Source organism: Kockiozyma suomiensis, assembly GCF_038497685.1.
Source record: "Kockiozyma suomiensis strain NRRL Y-17356 unplaced genomic scaffold V2V93scaffold_1, whole genome shotgun sequence".
In the NCBI taxonomy this organism is placed as follows: domain Eukaryota; kingdom Fungi; phylum Ascomycota; class Lipomycetes; order Lipomycetales; family Lipomycetaceae; genus Kockiozyma; species Kockiozyma suomiensis.
Genome location: NW_027117664.1, coordinates 116,411 through 143,463, shown reverse-complemented (window position 1 = coordinate 143,463; position 27,053 = coordinate 116,411). Strand labels below are relative to the sequence as shown.

The window sequence follows — 27,053 nt, the reverse complement described above, 5'->3', positions numbered from 1 at the left end:
TATATTTTGTAAATTATCCTATATAGCCACAAAATATAGATACCATCATCCCCGGCACTCGCGCTATACTCTCTTTGCTCGCCTCAGTAAACATTACAAATCACATTCCTTTAAAAGGCGGTTATATCAAAAAAGATGGCGAACAAAACAAATAGTAACAAAAAACTCCAATTCATTGATCCCAGAAGCATATCATTCAACAAAACAAAAGCGTAGTAGAACTGTGACAAGATATTACGATATAAAAAGAAAAGTAGAAACTCCATAACCCATTGTTAAATAACGCAGCCGATGATTTGCTGTAACAAAAAACACAGGCTATGATTTTCAATAGATCAACATCAAATCGAATCCCGCATATTGACAAGTTGCGATCAACACAAAAATAAGCGAGTGATATTTATGCTTTCTCATCTGTCGACCTGCGTCAGCTAAGCTGCTGACAAGCCAAAGTCATCTCATCGAAGCAAAAGACTATTGGTAGAATACGCAGGCGACGTAGACTCTGACTCGGTGCGATTCTGCTGGTGATTGCCGCGTTCTGAATTATGTATCTCATCCAAATTTGTACTCTCGCTTTCCGATGTTTCTGCTTCTTCTTCCTCAATATCACGTAGTTCAGCAATGCCACTGTACATGGGCAATTGCAACCCACCTCCTAAATAGGCAGCATCCATTGTACGCGGCATATCTGGTGAATAGGGAGGCGGAGGAGGAGGAGGCGACGGAGCTCTTCTTCTATCTAAAAACGGATTACGGTTGACTTGGACCATATCTGAGAACTCGGGTCTCGAACCATTCGCAGCAGCAGCCTCGATATCGCGTCGAAGCGCATCGGCGCGCAAAGCAGACATGCGACGCGCGTTATTCAGCCTCCTCCGCTTCTGATAATACCTAATCCCAAAGTACACAAAGACGATTAAAAGGACGAGAAAGATAAAATAAAAATTGACGAGGTTATTGGGCTTGGAGAAGCCATCGAGATTGTCGATGAAGCTGGAGGACGATGTAGAAGACTGCGACGAGTTTGAAGCCGAAGGAGACGGTAGCGTAGAATTTAAGGACCCTGTTGCATGCGGTGAGGTTGAATTGACCGGAATTGTTGCGTTCGAAGAGAGTGTGTTATTTGAATGGACGAGGTCAGGCAGCAAGTGATTAGCAGCGTAGACTTGCTGCCGTGCGACCACTAGAAACAGGAACAGCAGGCCAGGCACGAACGGGCGCAAAGCAGCGGCCATGGCTTGTCGCGCTTTTTTCGCGAGAAAATCGCCAGTTGAATGGAAAGAGCGAATCGCAGGATTCTTATCGGCTGTAAACGAGTGGAAGGGTAAGTTAATGAAATTGACAGGATGCTGATAAAGGGACGGAGCTTACAGATCCCGCGCTTGCCGACGGAACCGCGCTGATGGGCTTTGTACCTGCGCGCTGTTCTCACCAGCGCCCGGTCGCTATCTTTTACTCTGTCGGGCTGGTAGATCTACCAGTTAATTATTTAATGGATTTTCTGCACTATCTGCAGAAGTTTCTACACTGTCTGTAGACGGTCCTTTGAGAGTATAAAACATTTATGAAATTTAAGCAAGGAGTTAAGACATGCGGATAGCCAGCAGCAGTCCAAACTCAAAAATATTATGCGAGAAACCTACTTACAGAACGCCGGAAATCGAGGTTGATAGTACCGAGCTTTGATGACAGAGAAAGAATATCGAAGCGAAATACTACTGCTGTTAGTTATGCTTGCCTTCCCACTAAGATAATGGTTGAGAGGCTGATGTTGTGCGTGTTCAATCAACAGCTTCCTTTTGGAAAAACTGCGTAATCTTCTTATTGCCCATCAACTCAGGTGATTGTGTGCTCGTGCTTGTCCGGCGCTTCTTTTTCACTGGCGTAGACAGTACAATTTGATCTCGTTTTACATTGCTTTCTTGTCGAGACTTACGTTCAATCGTTGATGGCGGCGACAAAAGCTGCTGTTGCTCACGCTTTATCTCTGGACAGCTCTGATCTTCGCTTTTGATACTCGTAGTCTCTGAAGCCTTTCTCTTTGCCGTAGCTCTAGCAAAAATTGCGCCGATTTCACCTGTGTCAGTTAACGGCTTTCCAACTAGTTTTCCCGATAAATGAATCTCCGCCCCGCTGCAAATGATCCTATCCTCAATCATATCGTCGTCATTAGCGGTTGGCAAAGTATCCACGTTTTTGAATGTAGGATTTATCCAATTGTCAAACTCTGGCGTTCCAGGAAATAAAATCAGCGGCATCCTAGAGTGTAGGAATTTCATACTTCTAGATGCTGTAGTTGTAACTATAGCGTATGAGTATAACAGCCGTTTTGATTTCTTCTCGTTGAAGGTTAATCCTTCTGCAGCAACATCATCCGAAGACAGCGCTTCATCCGCAGAATTGATGTACGTCGAAGAATAAAGCCCAGCAAAATACATTAGCGATCCGTCGCGGGGGCGGACATAGTAAGGGCTTTTCTTGTGCTTCTTGGAAGGCGAAGAAAGCCTCGAGTCTTTTGGCGCCAACCATTCGTAATATCCATCAGCCGGAACAACACACCGACCACAGCCATTAAAGGCAGAAGACCACATTGGGGAATTAAAAGTGTCACTTCGAGCATTGAACACGGGCCTATGAAGTTTGAATGGATATTAGTATGCGATGGCCTGGCAGGAAGAATTCAAATAGCTTTACGGACGGTTTGCCTTTAGGGATTTCCTTTTCGTAGCGAGGAACGAATCCCCATCGCATAAGCCGGCCTCTAACAGGGCCATTCTCTGACGAGCGATAGATCACCGGTCGGTGAGTTACCGGGCTGACCACTTTGCTAGAAAATGAAAGTAGCTATGTCAGCAGCGCAGAAAATTGCACAGTATACTTTTACAAAAGAAGTACACACGCAGGAAAATAACGCTCAAGCAATTCGTTCTCGTCTACGAACTCCTCTGCTTGTATACCATCTTCCCTCATCCGCAAGCGAAGACGATCGAGGCGCTTAGAGTTGCCAGTCAGTATACGTGTTGCTGATACAAAGATATTAGACGGAAGTACCATTCCCATCGAATAGCGACCACACATCTCTCACCGCAGCACTCTTACGAGTCGAAGAATACAAAAGTACTAGTCATTAAAGAACGACTGGGTCAAGCGACAAATCGCAAGCACGAGCCCTGGAGAAACCCTACCCCAAAGCGTTATCAGGTCCGCAATACTCCAGCTGTTGAGAACATATCTCGCTAAAATAGATAAAAGATAGAAAAATATGAATAAATAACGCTGGACCACTATATATTAACTAGTAATTGCTAATCAGTGAGCATCCAAGTGGATGGATTGGAATATTGCGCCCAATGTAGATCTTCCGCGCCGATAACGTCACCTATCAATGCTGCTACCACGCTTGAAGACTAATCACTGCCCACTCGCACTTCCTCTTCTCTCATTTTTTTTCAAAGTCTGTGTTTTGCTCTCAAAAGGACTCTGCTAGTTACTCAGTCATTTTTTGAGTCTAATTTTGACTGCTAGTTCACCATGTCTGAGTTTCTAGCAGCGCAGGAGATGCTAGATGAGGATGTGACCCTCATAGTGCAGCAAGACCTCAACATGGCTTATCCTCGCTCAAGGTAACATTTACATGTCATGACCACTTATTTAGGAAAGCAAAGATGATCAGATGATCTTACACAGTTTTTCAGTTTTGAATACGACAATGCTAGAAAGCAACCCGAGGTTATTGTCAGTGGTAGCCCCTACATGGATCGCCCTTCTGTCGGACGTCAAGATAGCTGGTCCGACGACAGACATACTGAGTCAGTATTTGAATCATTAAGATCCAGAATTGGGTGGATTTCGCTACATAAGACCCCATCGGTGCGTGACTCTCTTCAAGCATACAATGCCGAATCAACGACTTACTAACGCTATGCTCTCATAGATCTACCTTTTGCTGCCGGCTTTTATGCTGCTAACTGTCTCTCACGGAGGGTATGCAGATTTCAATAAATGATGTTGTTGTATTTTTAGATGCTAAGTTGATTTTCTTAATTCAGATTGATTGCTCCCAAGCTTAATCTTCTATTGAGCCTGGTTTGTCGTGCAAAGTTCTCACAAGTCGAGTCCAATGCCTCGTCGACTGAGTTTTTAAATATCATGGCAGACGTTGAGCCTCAGTGCCAGACAGCTGATGTGCACGCTCGTGTTGCGAAATTCAATATGAGCGTCAGCTTAATCCAGGGTACCTTAGGTATGCACCTTCCCTTTTATGCTGATAATTGTCAAGACTATTCGTATCTAACGCTCTACTAGCTGCTATTATCAGTCCTAAGTTAGGTATTCTATCAGACCGAATTGGACGCTGCTACGTTCTGGCAATCTGTGCACTAGGACCAATACTCTCTAATCTAGTCCTAATCATTCTCGCTAGATCGTCCGCGGCTATGGCATACCGCTGGTTCTGGCTAGCCGCTGTTTTTGATGGTCTTACGGGCGCCGTGGCTGCTATAATGGCTACATCGCATGCATACGCTACTGACTGCACCGCAGCTGAACGGCGTGCTACTGTGTTTGGCTTGCTCCATGCCTGTATGTTCATAGGCTTTGCTATCGGTCCTTCTCTTGGAGGCTATTTGATCCAGGTCACGGATTCGATCTTAAGTGTCTTCTATGCCGGAATTATTGGACAGGTGCTATTTGTGACATTTGCATTATTTTTTTTGCCGGAATCTGTGCCGATGCAACATCGTCTTGACGCACAAGAAATGCACCGCGTCAGCACCCAGTTTGAAGCAGCTCGCCAGCATCAGCGGACGATGCGTGAATGGATTGATCATCTCAACTTTTTAAAACCTCTAGCTATCTTATGGCCGAGAACTTCCACTGACGTTCGACCATCGATTCGTCGCAACCTCGGAATTTTGGCTAGTATTGATACGATGATGGTTGGCGCCGGCGCTGGATCTATGATGGTTTTCATTTTATATGCAGAGTTCACCTTTGCATGGTCTAGTGTCGAAGCTGGATATTTCATGTCCTTGAGCGGCACTGTGCGTGCTATTGTTTTGACCTTTATCCTACCTTTGGCGACTAGATTTCTGCGTTCTCTTGACTTGAACGGTGTCAATCATGTTGGGGCGTCGTACTCTGATATCTTACTTATACGCGCAGCACTAGCCATTGAAGTCATTGCGATTCTCGGCTATATGGTATCTAAGACTTCATTGCAGTTTATGCTAAGTGGATGTCTCGGAAGTGTGGGTAGTATCGCGTCGCCAACGCTGCAGTCAACTTTGACAAAGCATGTTCCAAAGCATAGCACAGGCCAATTACTCGGAGCGCTCTCACTTTTACATTGCTTATGCGGTATCATTGCGCCGACGATTTTTTCTTCGATCTACGCGTACACAGTTGGTTGGTTTTCGAAAGCTTTTTTCATCATGCTGATATTTGTATTTTGCGTCTCGTTGATGATGTCGGTATTTGTTCGCAAGAATACGAAGGCAAGTCTTTTTGTCGAAGAGACCGGTGATCAATGGAACTCTGGTGTTGAAGGAAATGGATATGAGCTAGAATATAACTCGGCGCACATACATTAGAGTCTAGATATAAATATCTTGAGTTATTTTTGTCTGTTTTTTGTTCTTTCATTTCGCTATTTTTTTTACTTGCACGCTATCATATATTGCTGATATATAAGAGGGTTTCTAAACTCGAGCAATATATTGGATATAGTAGATATGGAAGGTGGTTGGAGTTGTTGGATATCACATTCTTGCGATCTTTTTTTTTTGTTTCTCATCGGTTCAGTTTTATACTCGTTCTGGAATTATACGAATTTGCATAATTTACATAGGAATAAAGTGGCATTACTCAATTTGTACAAACTACTTCGCAACAGGTAATTCGACAACCTGCTCGGTTCCAGGATACGCAGGTAATTCGAATCCCCACTTTTCCGCAATCTCTGCAGAAATGAATCTTCCACCCAAGAAATGTCGATGTCCTTCCCCTACAAAGAATTTTGCTGCCGGTTTAGGAGCCGTAAGACTAATTAATACTTGCGGCAGAAATCCAGATCCAAGATTTCCTGCCTCTGGTGGCCCAGAGTCGACATCCCACGACGATGGGATATCTATTGAAATTACGGGTTTAGTGGATTTTTCAAGAAGAGAAATCACAGCATCGAATGGAGAGCGGATCGGTGGGTGGAATGAGAACCCAAAGATTGCATCAAGAACTTGATCTGTTGATTGTAATGCTGACTCAAAATCTTCAGTAAAAGGAACTTTGAGATTTTGAAGCTGTGTAAACAGTCGCTAATAATGAGTGTTAGATTGTGATATTGTTACAATAAATGCAGAGGGAGAGGAGGTAGTTACGTACGTTATATATATCTTTGTTAGGCCGCTTTGGGTAGTAAATTACTGGATTATATCCTAGAAGCCTCAAATGCCTAGCAGCAACAAGTCCGTCACCACCTAAGAATTGTAAATATCACTATATTTGTATGTCATGTAATTAGAGTGAAATCAAGAGATACCATTATTCCCGGGTCCAGCGATTACCAGGACTTTATTCTTTTGATCGGGAGGATACGATTTATAAACCGCGTGAGCGCAAGAAAGTCCTGCTAGTTCCATCTAGAGTAAAATACATTTCGAGTCAGGAGCAGAGTTCTTTTCAAGACACATATCGGATACAGCTTACCAGCTGATCTAATGAGAATCCACCGCTAGACATGAGCTCGGCATCAAGCGCGGCAGCATTCTTTGCAGACAAAAAGAGCTGTTGCAGTATTAGATATAGCATTGATAGATGTAAATTATAAAAATATAGTACCCTTGTAGAAGCCATATCAATTGCAGTTATATATGTGCCAGAATTGAATATGAGATAAAGTCTGATGACTTCAGAATGATGTATATCTGAATTTCATGCGTGGTGCTGTGTTTAGGGCCCTATATCTGATACACATGAGACTTAGTTAGATCTCTATTAGTTCAAGACGATATGAGCCAGAACATATTCAGGAAATTTAATTAGTCCAACTTCTATCATAATACTAATAAACTACATTAAACACCCCGACATTTCCTAACAATTCCCAGAACAGTAATAATAAATATATAATGAGGGGTTTGTAGACCATGACGCGTTGAAAGTAAAGCAGCCCCTTTGCTCAAAGCGCGTCGCAGCCAGGCCCCTTTTAAATCAACCCTCCCATCTCCCTCTGCTCTCTCGTGTGCCTCCTACTCTTTTTTCTGCGATAGTTGCCTCAAGATGTCTTCTGCTACTGTATGTGTAATATTTTTGTCATTTTTTTTTCTGAGCTGCGTGGCTTGTTTGGCTGCAGTCGCGTGGCTGCAGACGGCGGCCGTTTTCAAAACAGACTTCACTCAAACAGTCCTCAAACTTATGACATGATACTAACAGCTCTTCCAGATCCACCGAAAGAAGAATGTCAAAAAGGGCATTCAGTTCTGTCTGATGGTTGCTGGCGTTTCAGGCACCGGCCGCACAACTTTTGTCAATACTCTTTGCAATCGTAAGGTGCTATCGAACGAGGCGGCTGATAATTTCGAGCCCAAAGATGCACATTTGGAGAAAGGAATTAGTATTCGCTCTGTTAATGTTGGTATGTGTGTTGTTAGAATCTAAATATGTGTTTGATAGCTGTTGGCAATGCTGATTCTTTATAGAACTCGAAGAGGACGGAACGCGTGTGTCGTTGAACATTGTTGACACTCCAGGATTTGGCGACAATATTGACAACGAGGCTTGGTGTGTTATTGCTTTTGAGTTAATTAACTTATTTATTTACTGATTTATATAATCAGTTTTGCCGAGATCCTTGGATTTCTAGAGCGCCAATACGATGACATTCTAGCCGAAGAGTCGCGCATCAAACGCAACCCCCGCTTCCGCGACAACAGAGTCCATGTTCTACTCTACTTTATCACACCCACCGGCCACGGTCTTCGTGAGCTAGACATTGGAATCATGAAGCGCTTATCTTCTCGCGTAAACATTATCCCCGTGATCGGTAAATCAGATAGTTTGACACCAACTGAGTTGGCCGAGAGTAAAAAGCTGATTATGGAGGACATCGACTATTATCAAATCCCTATCTACAATTTTCCTTATGATGTTGAAGAAGACGACGAGCTTACAATTGACGAAAACGCCGAGCTACGATCGAGGTTGCCGTTCGCTATCGTCGGCTCTGAGCAGACATTCGATATTGACGGTCAAGAGAAGCTCGCGCGAAAGTATCCTTGGGGATATGTTGAAGTCGAGAATCCGAAGCATTCAGATTTCTTATTGTTGCGGGGTGCGCTGCTGGGTTCACATTTGGCTGACTTGAAGGAAATCACTCATTACTTTTTGTACGAGAATTATCGTACGGAGAGACTTTCTAAAGGCGTTACCTCAGGACAGTACGTATTCCATCTCTTTTAACATCGAAAAATGTTTCTTTATGCTAACTTATACGTCACAGTGATGAAAGCTTAAATGCCGAGGAGTTAGCAAACCAATCCTTTATGCTCAAAGAAGAACAATTACGTCGTGAGGAAGAAAAATTACGCGAGATTGAAATTAAAGTACAGCGTGAAATCACAGAAAAGCGGCAAGAACTACTTGTTCGTGAACATGAATTGCGTGAAATGGAGGCGAGATTCGCTCGCGAATCTAGTGTGGCTTCGCAAGATGATGCCAGTAGTGCGATTACTGCCGGAGGCGAGTAAAAACTTGTTTGAATCATATTTTAACCTCCCTTTTTTGAGTGAGAATTGAGCCCACACCTGACATGGTAATAATAACAAAAAAGGACGTTTTATTCAAAGACAAGAAAATATTATTTTTACGCGTTTACGTTTACGTTTTATTTTATGGGTTTTGCTTTTGTTTCCAGTTGCGAAACGCAGAGTGCTGCTTCGACATATGCTGGTATAAAATAACTTTTTAGCGCACATGTAGCAACAACGCGTATTATCTGTGTTTTTATTCTTTTGTATTCATAAATCATATACTTTTTTTTTCAATTGTTGATTTCATTTTAATTTGACCAGTTAGATTCAACAAACAAATTACTCTTCGTGGTAACCCCTAAACCAACGTCATGCACTAAAGCAACCATCGTGAAAAGGAAACAAAGCTCGGCAAATGAGCTCAGCAAATGAGCTCAGTATCAGCAAACTCATCAATGACAATATAAATATTTAGAGGAAGACAAGCCCGAACCAGCGGAAAGCTGCTTCTTTCATGTTTATTTTACTACTAAACTCAACAAAAAAACAACAATAACAAGCAAAAGAGGTTAGATCTCGGTATGGAGAGAGAAAGAGATGCTCGTTGATTAGCGGGCATTTCATAAAAAAAAATTGTAACAGAAAAAGTTGATCACGTTTTGCCGCTCAGCAGACAAATGAAAAGAAATAAAACGAATCAAGGCACAACATTCATAACGAACCATCAAAGACGAAAAGTAAAGAATGAATCCCAAAAAACGAAATTGGTTCAGACTGGAAATCTATATCACATAAAGAATCTAATTAACAGCGAAACATAAGTTCAAAGTCTGAATTATTAACTTTTCTTTTTCTTCTCCAAGAGTATAGTTCTTTTTCTGCTGTAATAGCCGCATATAAAAAGAAAGCCATAATTCCAAAACCCGCTAGAACATATCCTACGACAGATAAACAAAAGCAATACCTAAAAGTAGACCTCAACTACTCAGCTGCTATGATTTCTTCTTGCTATTTGCGAAATGTGAATGCGACCGTCTGATCGGCGCCTTTGAAAAGTTCTTTTGTGAGTTTTTATCGGTGGCGTCGATGACGACCCCCTGAGCAGCAGGATCCATATCAGCGTCTGTAGTCATACAGCACAGCTCGATTCGGTGTACGAACGAGTCGTTCAGAGCTTGCTGAGCAGTAATCCGCTTTTTTGGATCAGGCTCGAGCATGCGGAGAATCAGTCGCCGACACGCGTTACTAAACGGTGTCAACATGCGAACATTAGGAAAGTCTTCGCAGTCGCTGCTGGAAAAATCCGCGTCGGGATGTTTATTGTAAAATTTCTCAAGCTTTTCAACGTATTCTTTATATCGTGCATCGCTCATGTCTGCTTTTGCAAAAGGATGTCCGCCAAATGTGATACAGAAAAATGTGATTGCGCAAGACCAAACGTCAAGCGTGCGAGGATCGTATAATACAGATCCATCTTCGGCCGGGAATACCTCTGGCGAGATATATGGCTCCGATCCGCAGACAGCAGTGCAGAGCTTGACTTCACCATCAGGTATATCTTCCTGTACGACGTGTGACACGCCGAAATCTGAAATCTTTAAAGTGCCGTCAAGAGTAAGCAGCAAATTCTCCGGCTTGATATCACGATGTGCCACCCCGACGGAGTGCAAATAAGCGACACCACGGAGTAACTGCTTGAACAAGCAATTCCGTTCTCTGGGGGCCATAGGCTCAGTTTGCGATTTAATGAGTGCAAAGAGGTCACCGCCTGCACAGTACTCCATAACATGGCACCAGCGCGAGTGTGGACCTAGGCAGAGTTCCTCCGTGTGAACAATGTTCGGGTGGCGGAGCTTCTTAACGATCTCGTATTCGACCGCAAGTTTCGCGTTGTAGTCGTGCTCAGAGTCGTAGGCGCCTCCGTGCTTGTGAAACTCTTTGACGGCGTAGATCTTATTGTGGTCGGATACAGCGTGCACGGTCTTGACAACTGCGGTTGAGCCCTTACCGATTGTGTTGCGGCGAAGCGGGGCGAGATTAAACGACGAGTACTTTGCGGAGAGCGGCATAGTCGGCGGAGAAAAGTCTGGAGGAAGCGGGATCTCCACTCCAGACGCCGACGACGACGACTTCGTGGAGTCCTGCGTCGAAGAGGCGACTGAGTTGTGAGAGGAGAGAGAGAACGAGCTGGCGGCGCGCTTGAGGAACATGTTTTGCGGAGGATCTCAGTTGGCCATTAACAGCGCAAACGATAAGAACCGAAATAAGCCTGGCTATGGACAAAGCATCAAATAATCCAAAAAGGCCAGCAAGAAGAGTATTGCTTCGTTGTGGAGACAAGTGGAGTCGCGTTCGAAGCCGAACAGGAGGCGAGAACTCTTTGCGGGCTATCCTTGGTCTAGTTGAGTCACGTTGAGTCACATAGATCACAAACGTAATTTTTCTTTCGCTCGCTCTTCTACGTTTTATTTGTCGCTCTACTACAATCCTTTTTCACACAAACCACAATAATGGGTGTTCGTATAAGGCTTGCTCGTATGGGCAAGGTCCGGCAGCCGATCTACAACATCACAGTATCAGATAATAAGTAAGTGCCTTCTGCCAAACATTCATCATCTCTCCTAACTCATCCTTAAGGCGCGGTCTGCGAAAAGAGCCCATCGAAGTCATCGGCACGTACAACGCTGCGACGCAATTACTTCCCGGAACTAGCCAGAAATTTAAAGAAATCCATATCGACTTTGAGCGGGCTCGGTACTGGCTCGGTGTTGGTGCTTTACCTTCCGACACCGTCGCCTCTATTTTCCGAAAGGTATGCTTCCATTGTAACTCGAGGAACTCGACAAATACTAACGATTACTCAAAAAAAAGTTTGAACTTCTCCCTCCGACAGAGAAAAAATTGTATTATATGAAACTTGCCGAAGAACAAGCGGCTAAGCAAGCGGAGCAGGCAACCGTTCCGAAAGAGCCCACTGAGACCGCAAACGAGCAGACCAACTAAGCTAATACAGCCAACCTCTTCTTCGTGCTGTTATTCTTCGTATCACTCCGGCGTTATCTTTTTAATTACAAAGTACACGAGTGGAAAAAGCGGTCGATTTCCTTGTATAGAATTTTTTCTGCCCTTAAATGTACATAATCTAATCTAAAATTACTCGCTTTTACCGTTTCCGTATTCACTATTTTCTTCATCACTTTTTTCTTTATCACCTTTTTCTTCGTCACTTTTTGCACCTTCATCGTCTTCGTCATCACTGTCATCTAATTCGCTTCCTAATGCGCTTTCCCGAGGATCCAACTCTTCCAAATCTTCAAGTACCGTCCGTTTCGGCAATCGAGGCAATGCAATATCGCAAGCTCTTTCTTCGTTCAACAATGAGTCAATAAATTCATCCATATAAGTTAATCTAAAGCCATTCATATTTCGTATTCGCAGTTTATGGTAGTCTGCAAGTAAAGGCTCCAGCAGTTTGTAAACTTCGACTGCAGGATAAGTTAATCTAATATAGAATGCTGCTAAAGCTCGTAGATATCTTATAACAAATTTGTCAGTATCTTTGTTCCTCTCAATATACAAGTAGTACGTACTTGAAGTCTTCGGCAGCTAAATATTCCTCAACAATCTCTCTCTCAGGCTGAAGCTGTATCATTTTGAAAGCAAGACAAAGAAATGGTGTCGGTCGTTGTTGTCCGTACTGGCCTCCCACATACGTCAATTCTGCCGCTCTATCGCAAATCGTAGCAGCTAGGAAAAATAAGTCAACACCATAAATTTCTAAACAATAAGAATTGAGAGTTTACCTGATAATCCAAAACACTGCTCTTTATAGTATAACGAATCAAAAATTCGTTCGCGAATGATTTTCTCAATTAATCTCTACATCGCACTCGTCAGCTTCTCTATTCTCGCGATAAATAAAAGGAAAAATAACACATACAGCAGGATTCATATTGTGCACCGTCTTGTTCCCACCAACAAGCCCTGGGTCATTACATTAGCTTCTAAAAATTATTTAGAAGCTCATCCATAAATATACATACCGCGCTCGAGCGTGATCCCACGCTGTGGCCCTCCTTCTTCAGCCATCTAAGTATTATAGCCGTATATTTAAATGCAAGTCTATGGTTATGTGTATGGTTACCTCCTCGATAACATAGCGAATCGCGACAGCACTGAATGTCAAGAACTGTTTGCTCAGGGATGTGTTTGATGTTCAATTAAAACCTGTGGCGGGTTAGGGCTCAATATATGTAAAAAGAAACATAAGAACTTACAATTAGTTTTATCGCGTTTGCAGACTGGTATGACAGTCTACAAATAGTTTACTTATTAAGAATTAGGATCTATGGTTTATTTGGTTGCGCAATGTGATCTCAATCTCGAATCTGGTACACAAATTAAGTAAAAGTAGTACGTAGGGTTTTAGGGCTATAGCTCCCATACATTATGCAATATCAGCCACATGCTGGAATAAATGTATTTAGAACAAAAGAAAAAGAGAAAATAGTGTATTGTTACTTTCGAACTCTGCCCTGGATTTCATTGCGAACTGATTCCTTCCACTGTGCAGTCAGATTGCCGACCTTCTTATCAATAGCCTTATACATCGGCACCGTTTTGTCCTCTTTAGCCATTTCTTCTTCTTCCTCTTCTCCAAATGGCTCTTCTAAAGCCCGAGCCTGCAGAACTCTATAATGTCGCTGAACTACCGGATTTTTGTAGCGGGAAGGATCGTAGCCTCCTTTCAGTGTCAATTTGTTGATAACCTGGGAGGCAATTGCCGTTGTTGCAGGTCCAGCTAGGGGTTCCAATATTAGTAAAACTAGACAAGGAGAGTAATAAGAGTGGAACTTCATACATGGAGCATATAGAGAATTATCGGGCCTTTCCCTAATATCATCATAAAAGGGTATTCTAATGACATGCATTCCTGGAGGCTGAATCTGCTCTTCGCGTTTGTTAACTTTCTCAATGATTTCCTTGGACGCGACTATATTACACAGCATTGCTGATGCATTTTCACCAGGTTTTATCCAGGCAACTGCCATTTTATTATCTTCAATCATGACTCTATGCAATGCTGCGAACGTGCGAATCGAGCCGATATAATCTTCCTCGGATGGATATATGAAGTATGATTCTTTGCTGATCATGTGAATCGGAAGCATACTGGCCGGCTTGAACCCAATAATTTGGATTCCTAGAAATCTGAATCAGTAATCTGAAGAAGATAAAGCTGTCCTTTTAGAAATGTCACCTTTAATATTGAGAGATCGAAGCTCCCGTAGTTCTTCAGATGTGAACGGTATTATCTGTTCGCCGAACAAGTAACCTTTTTTTATCGCACTTTCACCAGATTTCTCCTCTTCTTTTGATTTGCTATCCGCAGTCGCCGCTCTATCACTGTCGGATTCGTCATCTTCATCGAAGGAGGATCCAACAGGTTTCCGCTTACTTCTTACTACCCTCGAAATACCGTCGTCACACATATAAAGAGACTCTGCTCTTGAAAAGATTTTGAACTGCTTATAGAGAATATACAGTTTAACTCCAATCACAAGTTTTCCTTGACTCACAATCTCCATTGGCATACTAATGGTAGCTCGCTGCGGCACCTGTCGAGCCTTGAGATTTGATTCGAGAATTATACGATCGCTGGTCAACAGAGGCTGCATTGATTCCTCAGATATTTCATTCATCATATGCTTCTCATTAATAACGTCGCTAGTGTTCAAGGAGCTCATGAACAAAACATCTTCGTAGAATTTGCTTGGATCAAAAATCAAGTCTGGCGGTGAACTAAGAAAAAAAGGCTCGATCTGGATTCCAGTCTCAAATAAATCACTAGCACGAGTACGTGCCGCGCTGCGATCTTGCTTGCTATTCGCTGGCGGCAGGTCGGTATTTGTCATTAGAAATAACCTCCGATACGTATAGTTTTCTTTTGCGGAGAAAAATTTATGGCCGGCATAGAAAAAGACATCACGGATTGTAGGGGGCGCAGTAGCAGGTTTCGCGATTTCCTCAAATGAATCCTCGTACTCGAGAACTTCTTTCAAATGTTTCATTCCTTTAACATCAGGAATATCAAGGTCTATCAACATTGAGCAACCGGGATTCAGTGGATCATCGCTGTGCTCTGTGCCAAAGAGCATGACGCCAATAGCATCATTAGGATTCGAGATAATACGCTCCTGCGCGACATGATATGCAGCCACGAGAGCGCGTCTTAGAGGCGTCGGCGCAGGGTCATCGTCACTGTCATGACGACTTTTTGACAGCGGCATCAGCATTGACGGTGAGACTTCGATGCAGAATAGAATCGCGCATTTGTGGTTTTTGTAATCCTAGAGTATGGATGTTAAAACGCGTAAGATTCAGGATGGTGGGCTTTGAAAACATACAAACTCGGCGAGAGGATCGACGTCAAAAGGGAAACTGTCCCCGGAAGCCTGCTCAGCATTCATTACGGGCTTATTAGCTCAGACGTTCATAGTATAAATCAAAAGGCCAAGACATTAAACAATGAATATGCTTAAGAGTATCTGTCACTTATTATCAAAGTTAAGATCCCCTATATTACTAAAGAGGTAATTAGGGATGTTCATGTGCGGCTCGCAGCGAGGACGAGCGAGAGCGAATCGATTGTTAATCCTATCGATCGGCAGGATACTAATTGTTTTCATAAACGTGTTATTTGGTCTGCAAATATATCTATATTCTTACACTTTCTTTTTTAATTGCAAGTTTTTTTGTTGTCGCGCTGTTTGGAGCATTCATTGGGAAGAAGACAGCTCGAACACCTGATTTAAGCAGTGGCGTCGAACTACTTGTGCGCCAAAGCTCTGATAACAACATCTAGCCTTCTTCCTTAGTATCCGCTTACTTTCTTCTGTCTTGTTGGTTGCTTTCTTGTTCGAGGATATTTATGTTTCGTCTGTCGTTACTGTCGAGGCGTGTGCCTGCTGCTCGATTGCTGATCCGCCGGTCTCTTGTGATCAGCCGGTCTCTTGCGACTGCTGCCACCGCTCCTCCCTCGAAAGGTCCCACCGTAAGCTCTTCCTCTAGTATCCGCCTCTGTGAGAAATTACATATTAACATGTATGAATTCAGGGTGTTGTGCTTCTAAACATGGGCGGCCCATCGAAGACCTCCGAGGTCTACGACTTTCTCTTGCGTCTCTTTCAAGACGGCGATTTAATTCCTCTCGGCCGTTTTCAAGACAAAATCGCAAAATTCATTGCCTGGCGCCGAACGCCGAAGATAGCCCACCACTACGCCGAAATCGGCGGCGGATCACCGATCAGAAAATGGTCCGAGTACCAAGCCAAAGAAATGTGTAAGCTGCTTGACGAGATCGCGCCGGCTACAGCACCGCACTTGCCATATGTTGCATTTCGATATGCGAATCCGTTGACCGAAGACACAATGAAGAAGATGTTAGAAGATGGAATCAAGCGTGCGGTGGCATTCACTCAGTATCCGCAGTATAGTTGTTCCACCACAGGAAGCTCTCTTAACGAGCTATGGAAACTGAGCGAAAAAGTCGATCCTGGGCGTACAATCAAGTGGAGCGTTATCGACCGCTGGCCGACTCATCCGGGACTCGTACGAGCATTTTCTCAAATCATACAACAACAATTAGAGACTTATGACGAGAGTGTGAGAGATGATGTGATGCTTCTTTTCTCTGCGCATTCGTTGCCGATGACTGTTGTCAATCGGGGTGATCCCTACCCTGCAGAAGTCGCCGCAACCGTTTACGCAGTAATGACGGAGCTAAAGTTCAAGAATCCTTACCGATTAGTCTGGCAAAGTCAAGTCGGACCTCAGCCTTGGCTGGGTGCTCAGACGCAAAACACAGTGACCCATTTGGTCAAGAAGGGACAGACCGATATGATTTTAATTCCGATTGCTTTCACCAGTGACCACATTGAGACTCTTCATGAGTTAGATATTGAGATCATTGGAGAGGCTGGTGCAGAGGGAATTACGCGCGCAGCCTCATTGAATGGACACCCAGAATTCATCAAAGCGCTTGCGGACATTGTTGACGACCATTTAAAAAATGAAGAAGTCACTAGCAAGCAGTATCCGGTATTATGTCCAATGTGTGATAAGGATGTTTGCAAAAGCTCGAGGAAGTTTTTCTTGGAATAAGGTGCTTCGATAGTGAATATTGTACACTAGCGTTCTAAAGATTTTTATCATGTTACATAGATCCATTCATTAATCAGTACGAGAGTGGAATATATTACTTTGACATATTTGTACATATTTATAATCAATTCAGTTCCGATATTATCTAGAGTGGCAGTTCGCATTGAAGCTACATAATACCCATTTGAGCAGCCTGGCAGTATCGCTAAGCTGAAAAATGAAAATAAAAAAACCCAGTCGAGTCACCTTAAACGCAAGCAGATTATGTATAGTCTTTTGTTGATCTTTTGTTGTAGAATAGCGAAATTAATGCGGAGAAGTTCAGGAACAGACAGCTTATCCAAGCGCGTCGAGTAAAGTTTCGCGACGCGTCCCACGATTACCTACACAAACACTCACTACAACAAGCTCATTCTCTTCACAACAACAACAGCAACAACAGCAAACAACCCGCATGGATCTGCCAAGTCAGCTGCTAAACCAGCCTCTGGTACTTGACAATGGCACCGGCGAGCTTAAAGCAGGATTCGCTGGATCCGAGCAGCCAGAGCTATATTTTCCGACTCTAGTAGGCCGACCTAAGCACTCTCGTGTCATGGCTGGAGCTTTAGAGGACGATATCTTTATCGGACCACAGGCTACTGCTCATCGCGGATTACTAAAGCTACGATACCCTCTTGAACACGGCGTAGTCACAGATTGGGCGGATATGGAACGGATATGGAATTACGTTTACACGCAAGGGATCAAGGTCTCGTCCGAAGAGCATCCTGTACTTCTCACCGAAGCACCCCTCAATCCACGCGGTAATCGAAGACGGACAGCAGAGATTTTCTTTGAGACTTTTAATATTCCGGCATTATTTGTCAGTGTACAAGCTGTGCTAGCACTCTACGCTTCGGGACGAACAACTGGGTTGGTGCTAGATTCCGGCGATGGAGTATCTCACGCGGTACCAGTGTACGAGGGTTTTGCAGTTTCGAATGCGATACGAAGGATAGACGTTGGAGGCCGTGACGTTACTGAAGAATTGGGACTGCAGTTGAGAAAGCATTCTGGTGTGGTTCTGCATACCTCAGCCGAGCGTGAAATTGTCCGGAATATAAAAGAACGAATGTGTTACGTTGCACTAGATATGCGGAAGGAAGAACGCGAGGCTCGGAAACACGAACGAAGAGGACCAGCACTGCCGACTACAGGTACATCTTCGTCAGGTGCTTCTGGATCCGCAGCAGATGAATACGCCCTTCCTGATGGGCATGTTCTTAAACTAGGAGCCGAGCGATTCCGAGCTCCAGAAGTGCTGTTCGATCCCTCTCTTCTTGGATTAGAGTATCCGGGGATTCCTGAAATGTTATCAGAGTGCATTTCGAAGGTAGACGTTGACCTCAGACGGCCACTATATTCCAACATAGTCCTGTCAGGAGGCACAACCCTACTTCGCGGCTTTGGCGATAGACTACTGAGCGAAATGAAGCAACTCGCTCCAAAAGACATAAAGCTGAGAATATACGCGCCACCGGAGCGGAAGTACTCTACATGGATAGGAGGATCGATCTTAGCTGGGCTAAGTACATTTCGCAAGATGTGGGTAAGCGCAGATGAATGGCAGGAGAACCCGGATTTAATTCACATCAAATGCATTTAGCCATTTTATTGTATATACCGATAAGTATCAGGGCCAATATATCGCAAGATTACCTCACGAAAAATGACTCCAGGCTATAGCCACATCTAAATGAGAGCATAGTTGCTAGAGCAATTTATTACTATGTTGCACGTGCCTAAAGCTTAAGTAAACGCATGAGCGCACGCCCGGCCATTTATTTGTGTACAATATGCCCCGTGTAATACAAAACTTCCTAGATTTCAAATGATAATCAAACACCATACAGTATATTGTGTAAACATTCACATATCTGAATTGTTCAGTATGTATATAAGTATGTACAAAACAAAAACACGATTCATCAGATTCGTCACAAAGCCTCATCTCAAAAAGGTAATCACAAATATAAGCTCGGGCTGCTAAACGCCTATTTTATTATGAAACAATGCGTGGAAACCATGCCACGAGTTTTACAGACAGGTCCCGAGCTACTAGAGAATAAAGAAAAAGGTGAAAAAAAGCTGTACAAAACCTGTAATACGTGCAGGTCTCTCCAAAAAACCATAAATGAAAACATGTACAATGTCAATCCCAGACAATATTGAATGAACCCATAATCAAAAATCAAGTTAAGAAATTCTAATCAAATAAAAACCATACGCAGCAGTATAGGGCAAATACACAATTGTCTATAAAATCAAGTGTTGACATTGCCGATATGCCGGTCCTTTTCAGGCTTCCACGACCCTTCAAATGAGTGCTGTGAAAATGCGCGGGGATGCGTGATTTCACCGGCACCCATGCTACCAACACCAGGGCTAAAAGAAGTGATGGGGAGAATTAAAACGTCCTTCACTACCTTGCCCTCAGTAATTCCTGTGACTGAATGCCAGTCTGTTTCGAGATACTCAAAGATTGTATCAGTCCATATTCCAGGACCAGTCCAATCCATGATTTGTGAGCCCGCTTCATTTGACTTTGGTAGTACAAGTGCGTTTGCAGCACGTCGGCGAATTGTTTCGGTTGTGATGTGAGAGACAATATCTACCAACACAGGATGCCCTTTTTTTGCCATAATTGTCCATTGGCAGAATTGCACTCGTCGAGCATACCAGTCATGCCAGTCCTCTCTATCAGGATCTGCCTCAATACCTATTACAAGACCAGTCTCAGCTTCAAGTTTGGCTCGTAGTTTGGCTGCGTCTTCGTCGGATATATCGACGACTTGGTGTCGTTTTTCGCCATCTTTAAGGGGACCAATCGACGAGTAAAACCACTTATTGATGCTTTTCAGCGCAAGCGTATCGATATCAGAATAAACTCCGCCTCTAGCTAGTAAAATCAAATATCGGAAAAAGTCAGCACGCAGCACAGGCACAGGCATTGCAAAGTACGCGTCGACCACGTCCGGAATCGATGCATAAAGCTGGCGGACCATAGCAGCAGCCGCAGCGTCGTTTAGGACTTCGAACGTATAGTCATGATTGAGATGTGTCCATGACTCCGTCGTACGGACGAAACGGTGCTCAAAGTTCGAATCCGTGAGGGAATGCTTCCATGTCTGCCATATATGCCGAGGGTAGGACGTCTGTATTCTAGGGTCGTAAGGAAATAGTTCGGCTAGAGACTTGACCGTCGCGCTCCGGAAAGCATCGAGCGTTTCTGGAGTCGACAGATCTGGCTGCGGGCGGTGCGCAGCATGGGCAGGGTGCTTTGCCGAGGCAGTGACGGGCGAGGACTGCGGAGTAGTGCCGCGAGAGGCAGTGCGAAAGAGAAGAAAGAGAAGTAGAACGGCGCAGACTGCGAGGACGACAGGCGACCGTTTGCGTTGAGGACGACCACCAGCCATAACAGTTTGCAGGAATTTGTTCGAGAGTCGTAAATTCAAACCTGGCTCTTGCAGAGAAGAGAAAGAGATAGCATTTGGGAGATTTGTTTCACTGTAATCCGACGGCTTCGAAGCAAGGGCATTCTCAGGGGCAAGTGCTTGCGTAGATCCCGCACGGCCACATACAGCCACCACAGCCGCATTACATCAGCAAGCTTAGGTTATCACAGATAATACAGGTGTATTATAACCTGTTATCGCCTCCGATATCTGCTCGAAATATGTCCCCCAGTGACCAATTGTCGTAACTGCTCAGGATTTCTTCGGCAAACATGGCAGAGGGAGATCACCCACTTGCCCCGACATCAACTACCACATCGCTGGAGTCAGCAGCTGCTGCTTCAATATCCTCTCCGCCGGTTGCTTCACCGCGAGGCGACGACGGTCTCGAGAGTCAAGCTGCTCAGCAGCTGATAATTACTGAGGATGCTGATCTTGGCGAAGCACTAGCAGGCATTCCTGAACTTCCGCGCTCGAAGAAGCTGGGGGTTGCTTCAGCGGTATTTCTAATTCTCAACAAAATGATAGGAACGGGTATTTTTTCGACTCCATCTGGCGTTTTTCTTGCCTCGGGATCAGTCGGAGCCTCTATCTTGCTTTGGATCGTTGGTGGTGTCCTCTCTCTCACTGGTCTATCCGTCTTTTTAGAATTTGGTCTTGGAATACCTAAAAATGGTGGCGAAAAGAATTATCTTGAAAGAGTGTATCAGAAGCCAAAGTACCTCATTACCTGCATCTTTCTCGGTCAGATGATTCTTCTCGGTTTCTCGGCGGGAAATTCGCTCGCTTTTGGTCGATATATTCTTTTTGCTGCGGGTGTTGACTACCCTTCTGAACATTCCGCTCGAATTATTGCTGTATTGTGCATTACTGGTGTCGTCCTTTTACATGCTTTGCATCCAGCGGCTGGAACAGCCCTTTTCAACGGTCTCGGAGTCTTCAAAGTTCTCGTTCTCATTCTCGTTGTATTTACCGGTATTTTTGCGGCTTTTGGATGGCTTCCCAATGTTGAGAATCCCGGGAATTTTACGAATCTGTTTGAGAATTCTGGGTTCGGCGGGGGTACTTACAACTACGCTACCGCGCTGCTACGGATCGTGTATTCTTATCGGGGTTGGGAAAATGCAAACTACGTCATCTCTGAACTTGATAATCCAAGGCGCACGCTTGCTGTTGCGGCGCCTCTAGCAATTGGAGGTGTTATGTTGCTTTATGTGCTTGCAAATGTAGCATATTTTGCAGTGATTCCGAAGTATGAGATTGCACATTCGGGAGTAATTGTTGCTGGATTATTTTTCAGGCGCGTATTTGGTGACTCAGCTGGTGCCAGATTATTACCTTTCTTTGTGGCATTATCGAATTTGGGCAATGTTCTTGTTGTGTCATTTGCACATGCGCGAGTAAATTGCGAGTTTGGCAAGGAAGGTATTTTACCGTACTCAAAGTTCTTTGCTAAAGTCAACGCTCTTGGCGCTCCTGTTAGCGGTTTATTTCTGCATTGGGTTGTTACCGTTCTTGTGCTGATTGTACCGCCACCAGGAGAAGCGTACGAATTTATTATCGATTTAAATACGTATCCGTCAGCGTGGATCAACGCACTGGTTGCGGGTGGACTGATTTATTTGCAATATAACAAGCGTGAACAATGGGAATCACCATTCCGATCTTATTTACCGATCACGCTTACATATCTTTTTTCAAATTTCTTTTTAATGTATTTACCACTTGTCAGTCCTCCTGGCCGAACAGATCATCCTGGTGTTACCATTGCAGTGTTTGGAATGGGGTGTCTGTTCATGGGAGCTATATATTGGTTAGTTTGGAGTAAGATTATGCCTGCTTTGGGTGAGTATAAAATTGTGAATGAGTACGTTACAGATGAGGATGGAAATGAGAATGTAAGATATTTGCGGGTGTCGAAGAGAATTGTGTTAGAGTAGCGCATATAGTTTTTTATTGTATGAGGAATTAGTATATAGACTAATGGTTAATACTGCATGGAATATCAATTTATCATTTATTGTAACGGACAATGGAGACATCCTTCAAAAGACAAAAATAAAGATTTTTCTAGGGGGCATCATTTAAGTATCAAAGACATCTATGTTATTTACTCAAAAATCTGTTCTGAGATCTTCAGCCACTAACATCATGTCGATAAGATCTTCCTGCTCAGGATACCGTTGATTCAAGAAAAGCTTGGCTTCATTAGCAAATGATGCTTTCAAAACTTTCGAGATTGCCAAATGACCAGCAGCAAGATTAAATGCTTTGTCAAAATAAATTTGTGCCTCTGCGTTGCGATCCCGCTGAAAAGAAAGATTGTATGCATATGAAAATACGCATTGTAGTGAATGTGGATCTTCTTTAATTGCCTCTTTATTCACGCTTTCTATGGCTTGCCAGCGACTGTTGTCGTCTTGAGAGACTCGCTCTTTTGAAATATCTTCCATCAACTGATTCGTTAGTAGAGATGCAATGTTCATCAAAGGCGTGGTATCGGTTACATGATTCACTTGTCGCGCAGCTTTAACACTTTCCCATGCGTCTCTCCAAAGTTGAACCTTTTCAGACGTAGAAGCTCCATCGCCCTTGATATTCGCCAGCATTGAAATAAATCGCGGATTGCTAGCCCATTTCTTCTCCATCTTAGACAACAGTCGTATTGAACCGGTCTTATCTCCGTTTCTCCAGTTTGCTAAGACCCAAAATATATCATACATAATATTCTCAGTGTCGCCCGCCGCTTCAGCGAGTCTACGCATCTTGTCAAAATAAGTCAAAGCAGTTTTGTAATCTGCTCTTTCGTAATTCATTAATCCTTGAAAGAACTGAACTTGGGGATCTGCTGGATCCGCATCTTCTGCTTTCTGAAGATATTTTACTTTTTCTTCAGCATTTCCGACAGCTGTTGCTAGTTTCAGCATAATGCGACTTGAGTTGTTGTCGGCTCGCTTATAATCAGCAATCGCGTCTTCCTCGTGTTTTAAAAGATAATTAAACGAGCCACGTAGTTCATATGCCTGTTCTCGTATTGAAAAAATATCAGACTTGCTGTTGTCGTTGTTATCAAGGGCTCCACTGGCAATAAGTCTATCGACCATGTAGAATGCCTCGACGTAGCTGTCATATGAGTGTTCTTTCATTTTTGAATATATAGCAGCGAGATGATGGTCTGGCGAGTTTTGAGCAGAATCATCCTTCCATATACTGTCCTCAGAATTGAATGACAAGAGCTGTGGATGTCGGTACATGAGCTCAAAATGTGAATACATCTCCGACGCATCAGGAAAGACCAATCGCGTCTTGTCATCCGCCAACTTTTGCGCTTCAAGACTAACATATTGATTAACCAGTTTGCCCATCGCCGATTCTGTTCGTGAGGTACTTCTCTCAATAACTTCGTTCATGAATGTTGTAATATCTCCTGTAACGACTTTTAACGCAAGACGTTCAATAATTGCTTCTTTTAAGCGTCCCACTTTTGAATAGCAATGAGCGCATCGCTCTAGTGATTTCACATGAGATGAATCCTTTGCTAAAGCAGCCAGACAGTCTTCAATTGCCAGATCATATTTTTCTAATGCGATATAGCAAGCTGCCCGATTTGAATAGAAAACGGCGTTGGTTTCTGGTTTCAATGTTGTAATCGCCGAAGTGTAGGAAGTAATTGCCTCGACATACTTCTTTTCCCGGAAAAAACCGTTTCCTTGATCTTTCAACTTCATGGCTTCTAGCTGATTCCCGTCCATCTCCATATAAATATATATAGAGGAGATTTAGATATGTATAATATATATTAGTTTGAAGGTAAAATCATTTACCATTCATTCAATTAGTTGAACAGCCAAAATAATTTGAGCCGCACATATTCCCAACCGATTAAAGTTCTAAAGCTGGTGTATAAATAAGAGATTTAGTACTAGGAAAATATTATATACACCACAACTATATTCACACATACCTGTTCCTAGACTTTCACGAGCCCCTTCTTCGACATCTTTCTACACCGTCAAGACTTGGACCACTATCAAAAAAAGCTGCTTCTGTTGTTAAAAGGTCCAGAATCGATTTCGCCCTTTCTTTTCTGCTGCAATGCAGGTTTACGAAGGTGGCGAGTCTTACGGTGAAAGCGTTGGAACGTCCAACGCCGCCGCCGCCCCTGTCAATATCGCCAAATATTACCGACGCGACGAGATCATTGGCCGTGGAAATTTTGGCGTGGTTTATAAAGGGTACAATCTGATTGAAAAGAAAGTGGTGGCTATTAAGGTACTGAATCTAGATACCGTGGAAGATGATGTAAAGGACGTAAGGCACGAGATCGCTATGCTTGCGCAGCTGAAGCAGGGCGATGCTCAAAATATCGTCAGGTACCATGGTTCGCATCTTGTGAATACAAGGTTGTGGATTATTATGGATCTTTGCTCCGGTGGAAGCGTGAGAACTTTGGTAAGTTAATTCCGTGGATATTTATCAGGACTGCTGCTAACGTCGCGTAGCAGCTTGCAGTGGGCAAGATTGAAGAGAAATACACGCAGGTCATTGTTCGTGAATCTCTGATTGCGTTATCCTTCATTCATAAGGCGGGAATCATACATAGAGATATCAAGGCGGCAAACATATTGATTCAAAATGACGGCGGCGTTCAGCTCTGCGATTTCGGTGTTGCTGCGCAGATTTCGGCAAACCAACCGAAACGAAGTACCATTGTTGGCACTCCTTATTGGATGGCACCTGAAGTTATTACCGAAGGTACAACGTATAATTACAAGGTATTTTTTGTTGTTTTTCTGCCATAAAATGCCAGATACTAAGTACTTTATAGGCCGATATATGGTCACTTGGTATAACTATATATGAAATGACCACGGGACAACCGCCATACGCAGATCAGGATGGCATGGCAGCAATGTACTTGATTTCTCGGCAAAAACCTCCCCGTCTAGAAGGCCCTCAATATTCAGCCATACTCAAAGAGTTTTTGACATTATGTCTGAACGAAAGGTTTGAGGAGCGCCCTGGTGCCGATGAATTATCCAAAACTAGATTTATTCGAGCTTGCAAGAATGTGCCTACTTCAATTTTAAGAGATTTAATCGTTAAATATCAGCATTGGAAAGATAAAGGAAACGTTAGACGAAGTCTTGCTGTTTCACCTGATGATAACGATGTCAAAAACGGTCCGATGGGAGCACAAGTTGGAATAGATACTGAAGACGGACCTGCAGATGACAACGATAATGATATTAGAGGCGGTTGGGATTTTGATGTTGAAGATTATCAGCTATCCGAGAACAAAACTACAGAAACACTCTTGCCGAATCTTAAATCGGGACGCCAACGCTCAGAGACTTTGACTTTAACTAAATCGGCGAATGACGCGACTGCAGTATTCAGAGAAAATCTAGAATTTCACGACGAAGCTGACTCGGAGACTCTAAAGCGTCCTGGCAGCGCACCATCCAAACCGATAGATGCTTCAACTATATCTTCTGATGAGTCGCATCCGCTGCTGAAGTTATTCAGTAAAGAAACAGATCCGGCTCCTAGCTCAATGTTAGACATTGATTCCAATATGATACACCTGCCAGGTGATTCAATAGCGTCACCTATTCGTGCATCATCTTCTCCTATTGAGATTGAGATCCCTACATTGGAGGCTATGTCGAATCTTGTCTCAGCAGCCGCTGCTGCACACCCGCCTGATCCAACACCAAAAGTTACAAACAGATTATTCCGGTCAAATTCAACTGCACGCAGTATGCATAGTCAGCATATGCCACCCCCGCTTCCTAATGTGCCTACACCAAATTTGCCGCCACCTACCAGCTCAGCGCCGACTTCAGCCAACTCCTCACCCACTCATGTAAGATCTCCCAGTCCAAAGGAGATGCATTTACAGCAGTCACCCCAATCCTCATTACCCCCTTCCGCCCCATCAAGTTCACCAACTCCAGTGATCCCGCCTGTTTCTTCACCTCTTCCGCCAATCCTTGCCGCTGGCCAACCCGCTCAGCCATCATCACTAGCACCAAGTTCTGTCTCAGCTCCACCCCAGGTATCAATACCGGCAGCTTTATTACCGAGAGGAGTTTCTCCAAAACGAACTCCGCTTTCGCAACAAGCAGCTGTGCATCCTGTCTCTCCGTCAAAGGCTGGTAAACCTTCTTTAGTTCGGCAACCAAATTTACAAATTCCTATTCCGCCACCTTCTCCTATGTATTGGAATCCGGCATTGCCGCAGTCACCGATGCAGCAGCATAAGGTAGCAGGAGGAACGAATGGCTTCTTTGGAGGAGGAGGTGGTGGTGGTGTTGCGACGGAGAACCTAGGCTCGAACGGGTGGCAGTCCGTGCCTGTGGTAGCCAATCATGAATTATTTCCATCGATGCCAGACTTGAATGTTCTGACGGTGTTGACGGAATCACAGGTTACTACGAGAGACCAGGTTGTCGATGAGTTATGCAAGGTTCTAGAGACGCTGGATGTAGGGTTGGAAGTATTGGATGCTGGGTTTAAGGTACTACGAGAGGAAAAAACGGAGTATAGATGATGATTATGGTCAGATTTAGGCGTACTCGGATGTTAAGTTATTGGTCATAAAATGTTTATATAATCAAAGTCTATATATTATAAGATTAAA

At 43.7% G+C, this 27,053-nt stretch overlaps 15 protein-coding genes across 15 annotated transcripts; 7 read left to right on the top strand and 8 right to left on the bottom strand.

Moving 5' to 3' along the window:
• Positions 1 to 225: 225 nt before the first annotated feature.
• V2V93DRAFT_2517 (uncharacterized protein) lies at positions 226 to 1,375 on the bottom strand. The gene has a single exon (XM_066907119.1). It carries the CDS (start codon positions 1,236 to 1,238, stop codon positions 459 to 461), a length of 780 nt encoding a protein of 259 aa, XP_066768302.1. The 5' UTR covers positions 1,239 to 1,375; the 3' UTR covers positions 226 to 458.
• A 172-nt stretch (positions 1,376 to 1,547) lies between these two features.
• On the bottom strand, positions 1,548 to 3,139 carry V2V93DRAFT_361911 (uncharacterized protein). The gene is made up of 4 exons (XM_066908221.1): positions 3,055 to 3,139; positions 2,903 to 2,997; positions 2,702 to 2,830; positions 1,548 to 2,634 (listed from the first exon to the last, which is right to left on the bottom strand). Exons 1-4 carry the CDS (start codon positions 3,079 to 3,081, stop codon positions 1,785 to 1,787), a joined length of 1,101 nt encoding a protein of 366 aa, XP_066768301.1. The 5' UTR covers positions 3,082 to 3,139; the 3' UTR covers positions 1,548 to 1,784.
• Positions 3,140 to 3,399: 260 nt separating this feature from the next.
• V2V93DRAFT_361908 (major facilitator superfamily domain-containing protein) lies at positions 3,400 to 6,002 on the top strand. Its single transcript, XM_066908220.1, has 5 exons — positions 3,400 to 3,626; positions 3,699 to 3,873; positions 3,938 to 3,987; positions 4,053 to 4,246; positions 4,309 to 6,002. Exons 1-5 carry the CDS (start codon positions 3,535 to 3,537, stop codon positions 5,592 to 5,594), a joined length of 1,797 nt encoding a protein of 598 aa, XP_066768300.1. The 5' UTR covers positions 3,400 to 3,534; the 3' UTR covers positions 5,595 to 6,002.
• On the bottom strand, positions 5,843 to 7,160 carry V2V93DRAFT_361905 (YjeF N-terminal domain-containing protein). The gene is made up of 5 exons (XM_066908219.1): positions 6,838 to 7,160; positions 6,706 to 6,783; positions 6,539 to 6,638; positions 6,382 to 6,476; positions 5,843 to 6,314 (listed from the first exon to the last, which is right to left on the bottom strand). Exons 1-5 carry the CDS (start codon positions 6,850 to 6,852, stop codon positions 5,883 to 5,885), a joined length of 720 nt encoding a protein of 239 aa, XP_066768299.1. The 5' UTR covers positions 6,853 to 7,160; the 3' UTR covers positions 5,843 to 5,882.
• A 37-nt stretch (positions 7,161 to 7,197) lies between these two features.
• V2V93DRAFT_361903 (Septin-domain-containing protein) lies at positions 7,198 to 9,068 on the top strand. The gene is made up of 5 exons (XM_066908218.1): positions 7,198 to 7,293; positions 7,441 to 7,633; positions 7,698 to 7,779; positions 7,836 to 8,435; positions 8,498 to 9,068. The coding sequence occupies exons 1-5, from the start codon at positions 7,279 to 7,281 to the stop codon at positions 8,742 to 8,744; spliced, it is 1,137 nt and encodes a 378-aa protein (XP_066768298.1). The 5' UTR covers positions 7,198 to 7,278; the 3' UTR covers positions 8,745 to 9,068.
• Positions 9,069 to 9,739: 671 nt separating this feature from the next.
• Positions 9,740 to 10,816, bottom strand: V2V93DRAFT_319461 (kinase-like domain-containing protein; the record flags this gene model as incomplete). Its single annotated transcript, XM_066907278.1, has 1 exon — positions 9,740 to 10,816. The coding sequence occupies one exon, from the start codon at positions 10,814 to 10,816 to the stop codon at positions 9,740 to 9,742; it is 1,077 nt and encodes a 358-aa protein (XP_066768297.1).
• A 410-nt stretch (positions 10,817 to 11,226) lies between these two features.
• V2V93DRAFT_383344 (ribosomal protein S16) lies at positions 11,227 to 12,144 on the top strand. Its single transcript, XM_066912191.1, has 3 exons — positions 11,227 to 11,334; positions 11,385 to 11,559; positions 11,619 to 12,144. The coding sequence occupies exons 1-3, from the start codon at positions 11,258 to 11,260 to the stop codon at positions 11,748 to 11,750; spliced, it is 384 nt and encodes a 127-aa protein (XP_066768296.1). The 5' UTR covers positions 11,227 to 11,257; the 3' UTR covers positions 11,751 to 12,144.
• On the bottom strand, positions 11,823 to 13,105 carry V2V93DRAFT_361900 (PRP38 family-domain-containing protein). Its single transcript, XM_066908217.1, has 6 exons — positions 13,025 to 13,105; positions 12,791 to 12,974; positions 12,688 to 12,731; positions 12,551 to 12,626; positions 12,338 to 12,494; positions 11,823 to 12,282 (listed from the first exon to the last, which is right to left on the bottom strand). Exons 2-6 carry the CDS (start codon positions 12,834 to 12,836, stop codon positions 11,901 to 11,903), a joined length of 705 nt encoding a protein of 234 aa, XP_066768295.1. The 5' UTR covers positions 12,837 to 12,974; positions 13,025 to 13,105; the 3' UTR covers positions 11,823 to 11,900.
• Positions 13,106 to 13,213: 108 nt separating this feature from the next.
• Positions 13,214 to 15,260, bottom strand: V2V93DRAFT_361897 (SPOC like C-terminal domain-containing protein). Its single transcript, XM_066908216.1, has 4 exons — positions 15,155 to 15,260; positions 14,008 to 15,097; positions 13,609 to 13,950; positions 13,214 to 13,548 (listed from the first exon to the last, which is right to left on the bottom strand). Exons 1-4 carry the CDS (start codon positions 15,215 to 15,217, stop codon positions 13,265 to 13,267), a joined length of 1,779 nt encoding a protein of 592 aa, XP_066768294.1. The 5' UTR covers positions 15,218 to 15,260; the 3' UTR covers positions 13,214 to 13,264.
• Positions 15,261 to 15,678: 418 nt separating this feature from the next.
• V2V93DRAFT_389315 (uncharacterized protein) lies at positions 15,679 to 16,910 on the top strand (the record flags this gene model as incomplete). The annotated part of the gene is made up of 2 exons (XM_066912355.1): positions 15,679 to 15,801; positions 15,864 to 16,910. 2 exons carry the CDS (start codon positions 15,679 to 15,681, stop codon positions 16,908 to 16,910), a joined length of 1,170 nt encoding a protein of 389 aa, XP_066768293.1.
• Positions 16,911 to 17,308: 398 nt separating this feature from the next.
• Positions 17,309 to 18,800, top strand: V2V93DRAFT_361894 (actin family). The gene has a single exon (XM_066908215.1). The coding sequence runs from the start codon at positions 17,365 to 17,367 to the stop codon at positions 18,556 to 18,558; it is 1,194 nt and encodes a 397-aa protein (XP_066768292.1). The 5' UTR covers positions 17,309 to 17,364; the 3' UTR covers positions 18,559 to 18,800.
• A 259-nt stretch (positions 18,801 to 19,059) lies between these two features.
• V2V93DRAFT_3800 (nucleotide-diphospho-sugar transferase) lies at positions 19,060 to 20,601 on the bottom strand. Its single transcript, XM_066912032.1, has one exon. It carries the CDS (start codon positions 20,366 to 20,368, stop codon positions 19,217 to 19,219), a length of 1,152 nt encoding a protein of 383 aa, XP_066768291.1. The 5' UTR covers positions 20,369 to 20,601; the 3' UTR covers positions 19,060 to 19,216.
• Positions 20,602 to 20,679: 78 nt separating this feature from the next.
• On the top strand, positions 20,680 to 22,486 carry V2V93DRAFT_398596 (amino acid/polyamine transporter I; the record flags this gene model as incomplete). Its single annotated transcript, XM_066912552.1, has 2 exons — positions 20,680 to 20,766; positions 20,887 to 22,486. 2 exons carry the CDS (start codon positions 20,680 to 20,682, stop codon positions 22,345 to 22,347), a joined length of 1,548 nt encoding a protein of 515 aa, XP_066768290.1. The 3' UTR covers positions 22,348 to 22,486.
• Positions 22,356 to 24,451, bottom strand: V2V93DRAFT_383337 (uncharacterized protein). Its single transcript, XM_066912190.1, has 2 exons — positions 24,372 to 24,451; positions 22,356 to 24,303 (listed from the first exon to the last, which is right to left on the bottom strand). Exon 2 carries the CDS (start codon positions 24,163 to 24,165, stop codon positions 22,522 to 22,524), a length of 1,644 nt encoding a protein of 547 aa, XP_066768289.1. The 5' UTR covers positions 24,166 to 24,303; positions 24,372 to 24,451; the 3' UTR covers positions 22,356 to 22,521.
• On the top strand, positions 24,383 to 27,052 carry V2V93DRAFT_330102 (kinase-like domain-containing protein). The gene is made up of 3 exons (XM_066907643.1): positions 24,383 to 24,859; positions 24,910 to 25,182; positions 25,236 to 27,052. The coding sequence occupies exons 1-3, from the start codon at positions 24,503 to 24,505 to the stop codon at positions 26,961 to 26,963; spliced, it is 2,358 nt and encodes a 785-aa protein (XP_066768288.1). The 5' UTR covers positions 24,383 to 24,502; the 3' UTR covers positions 26,964 to 27,052.
• Position 27,053: the final 1 nt, after the last annotated feature.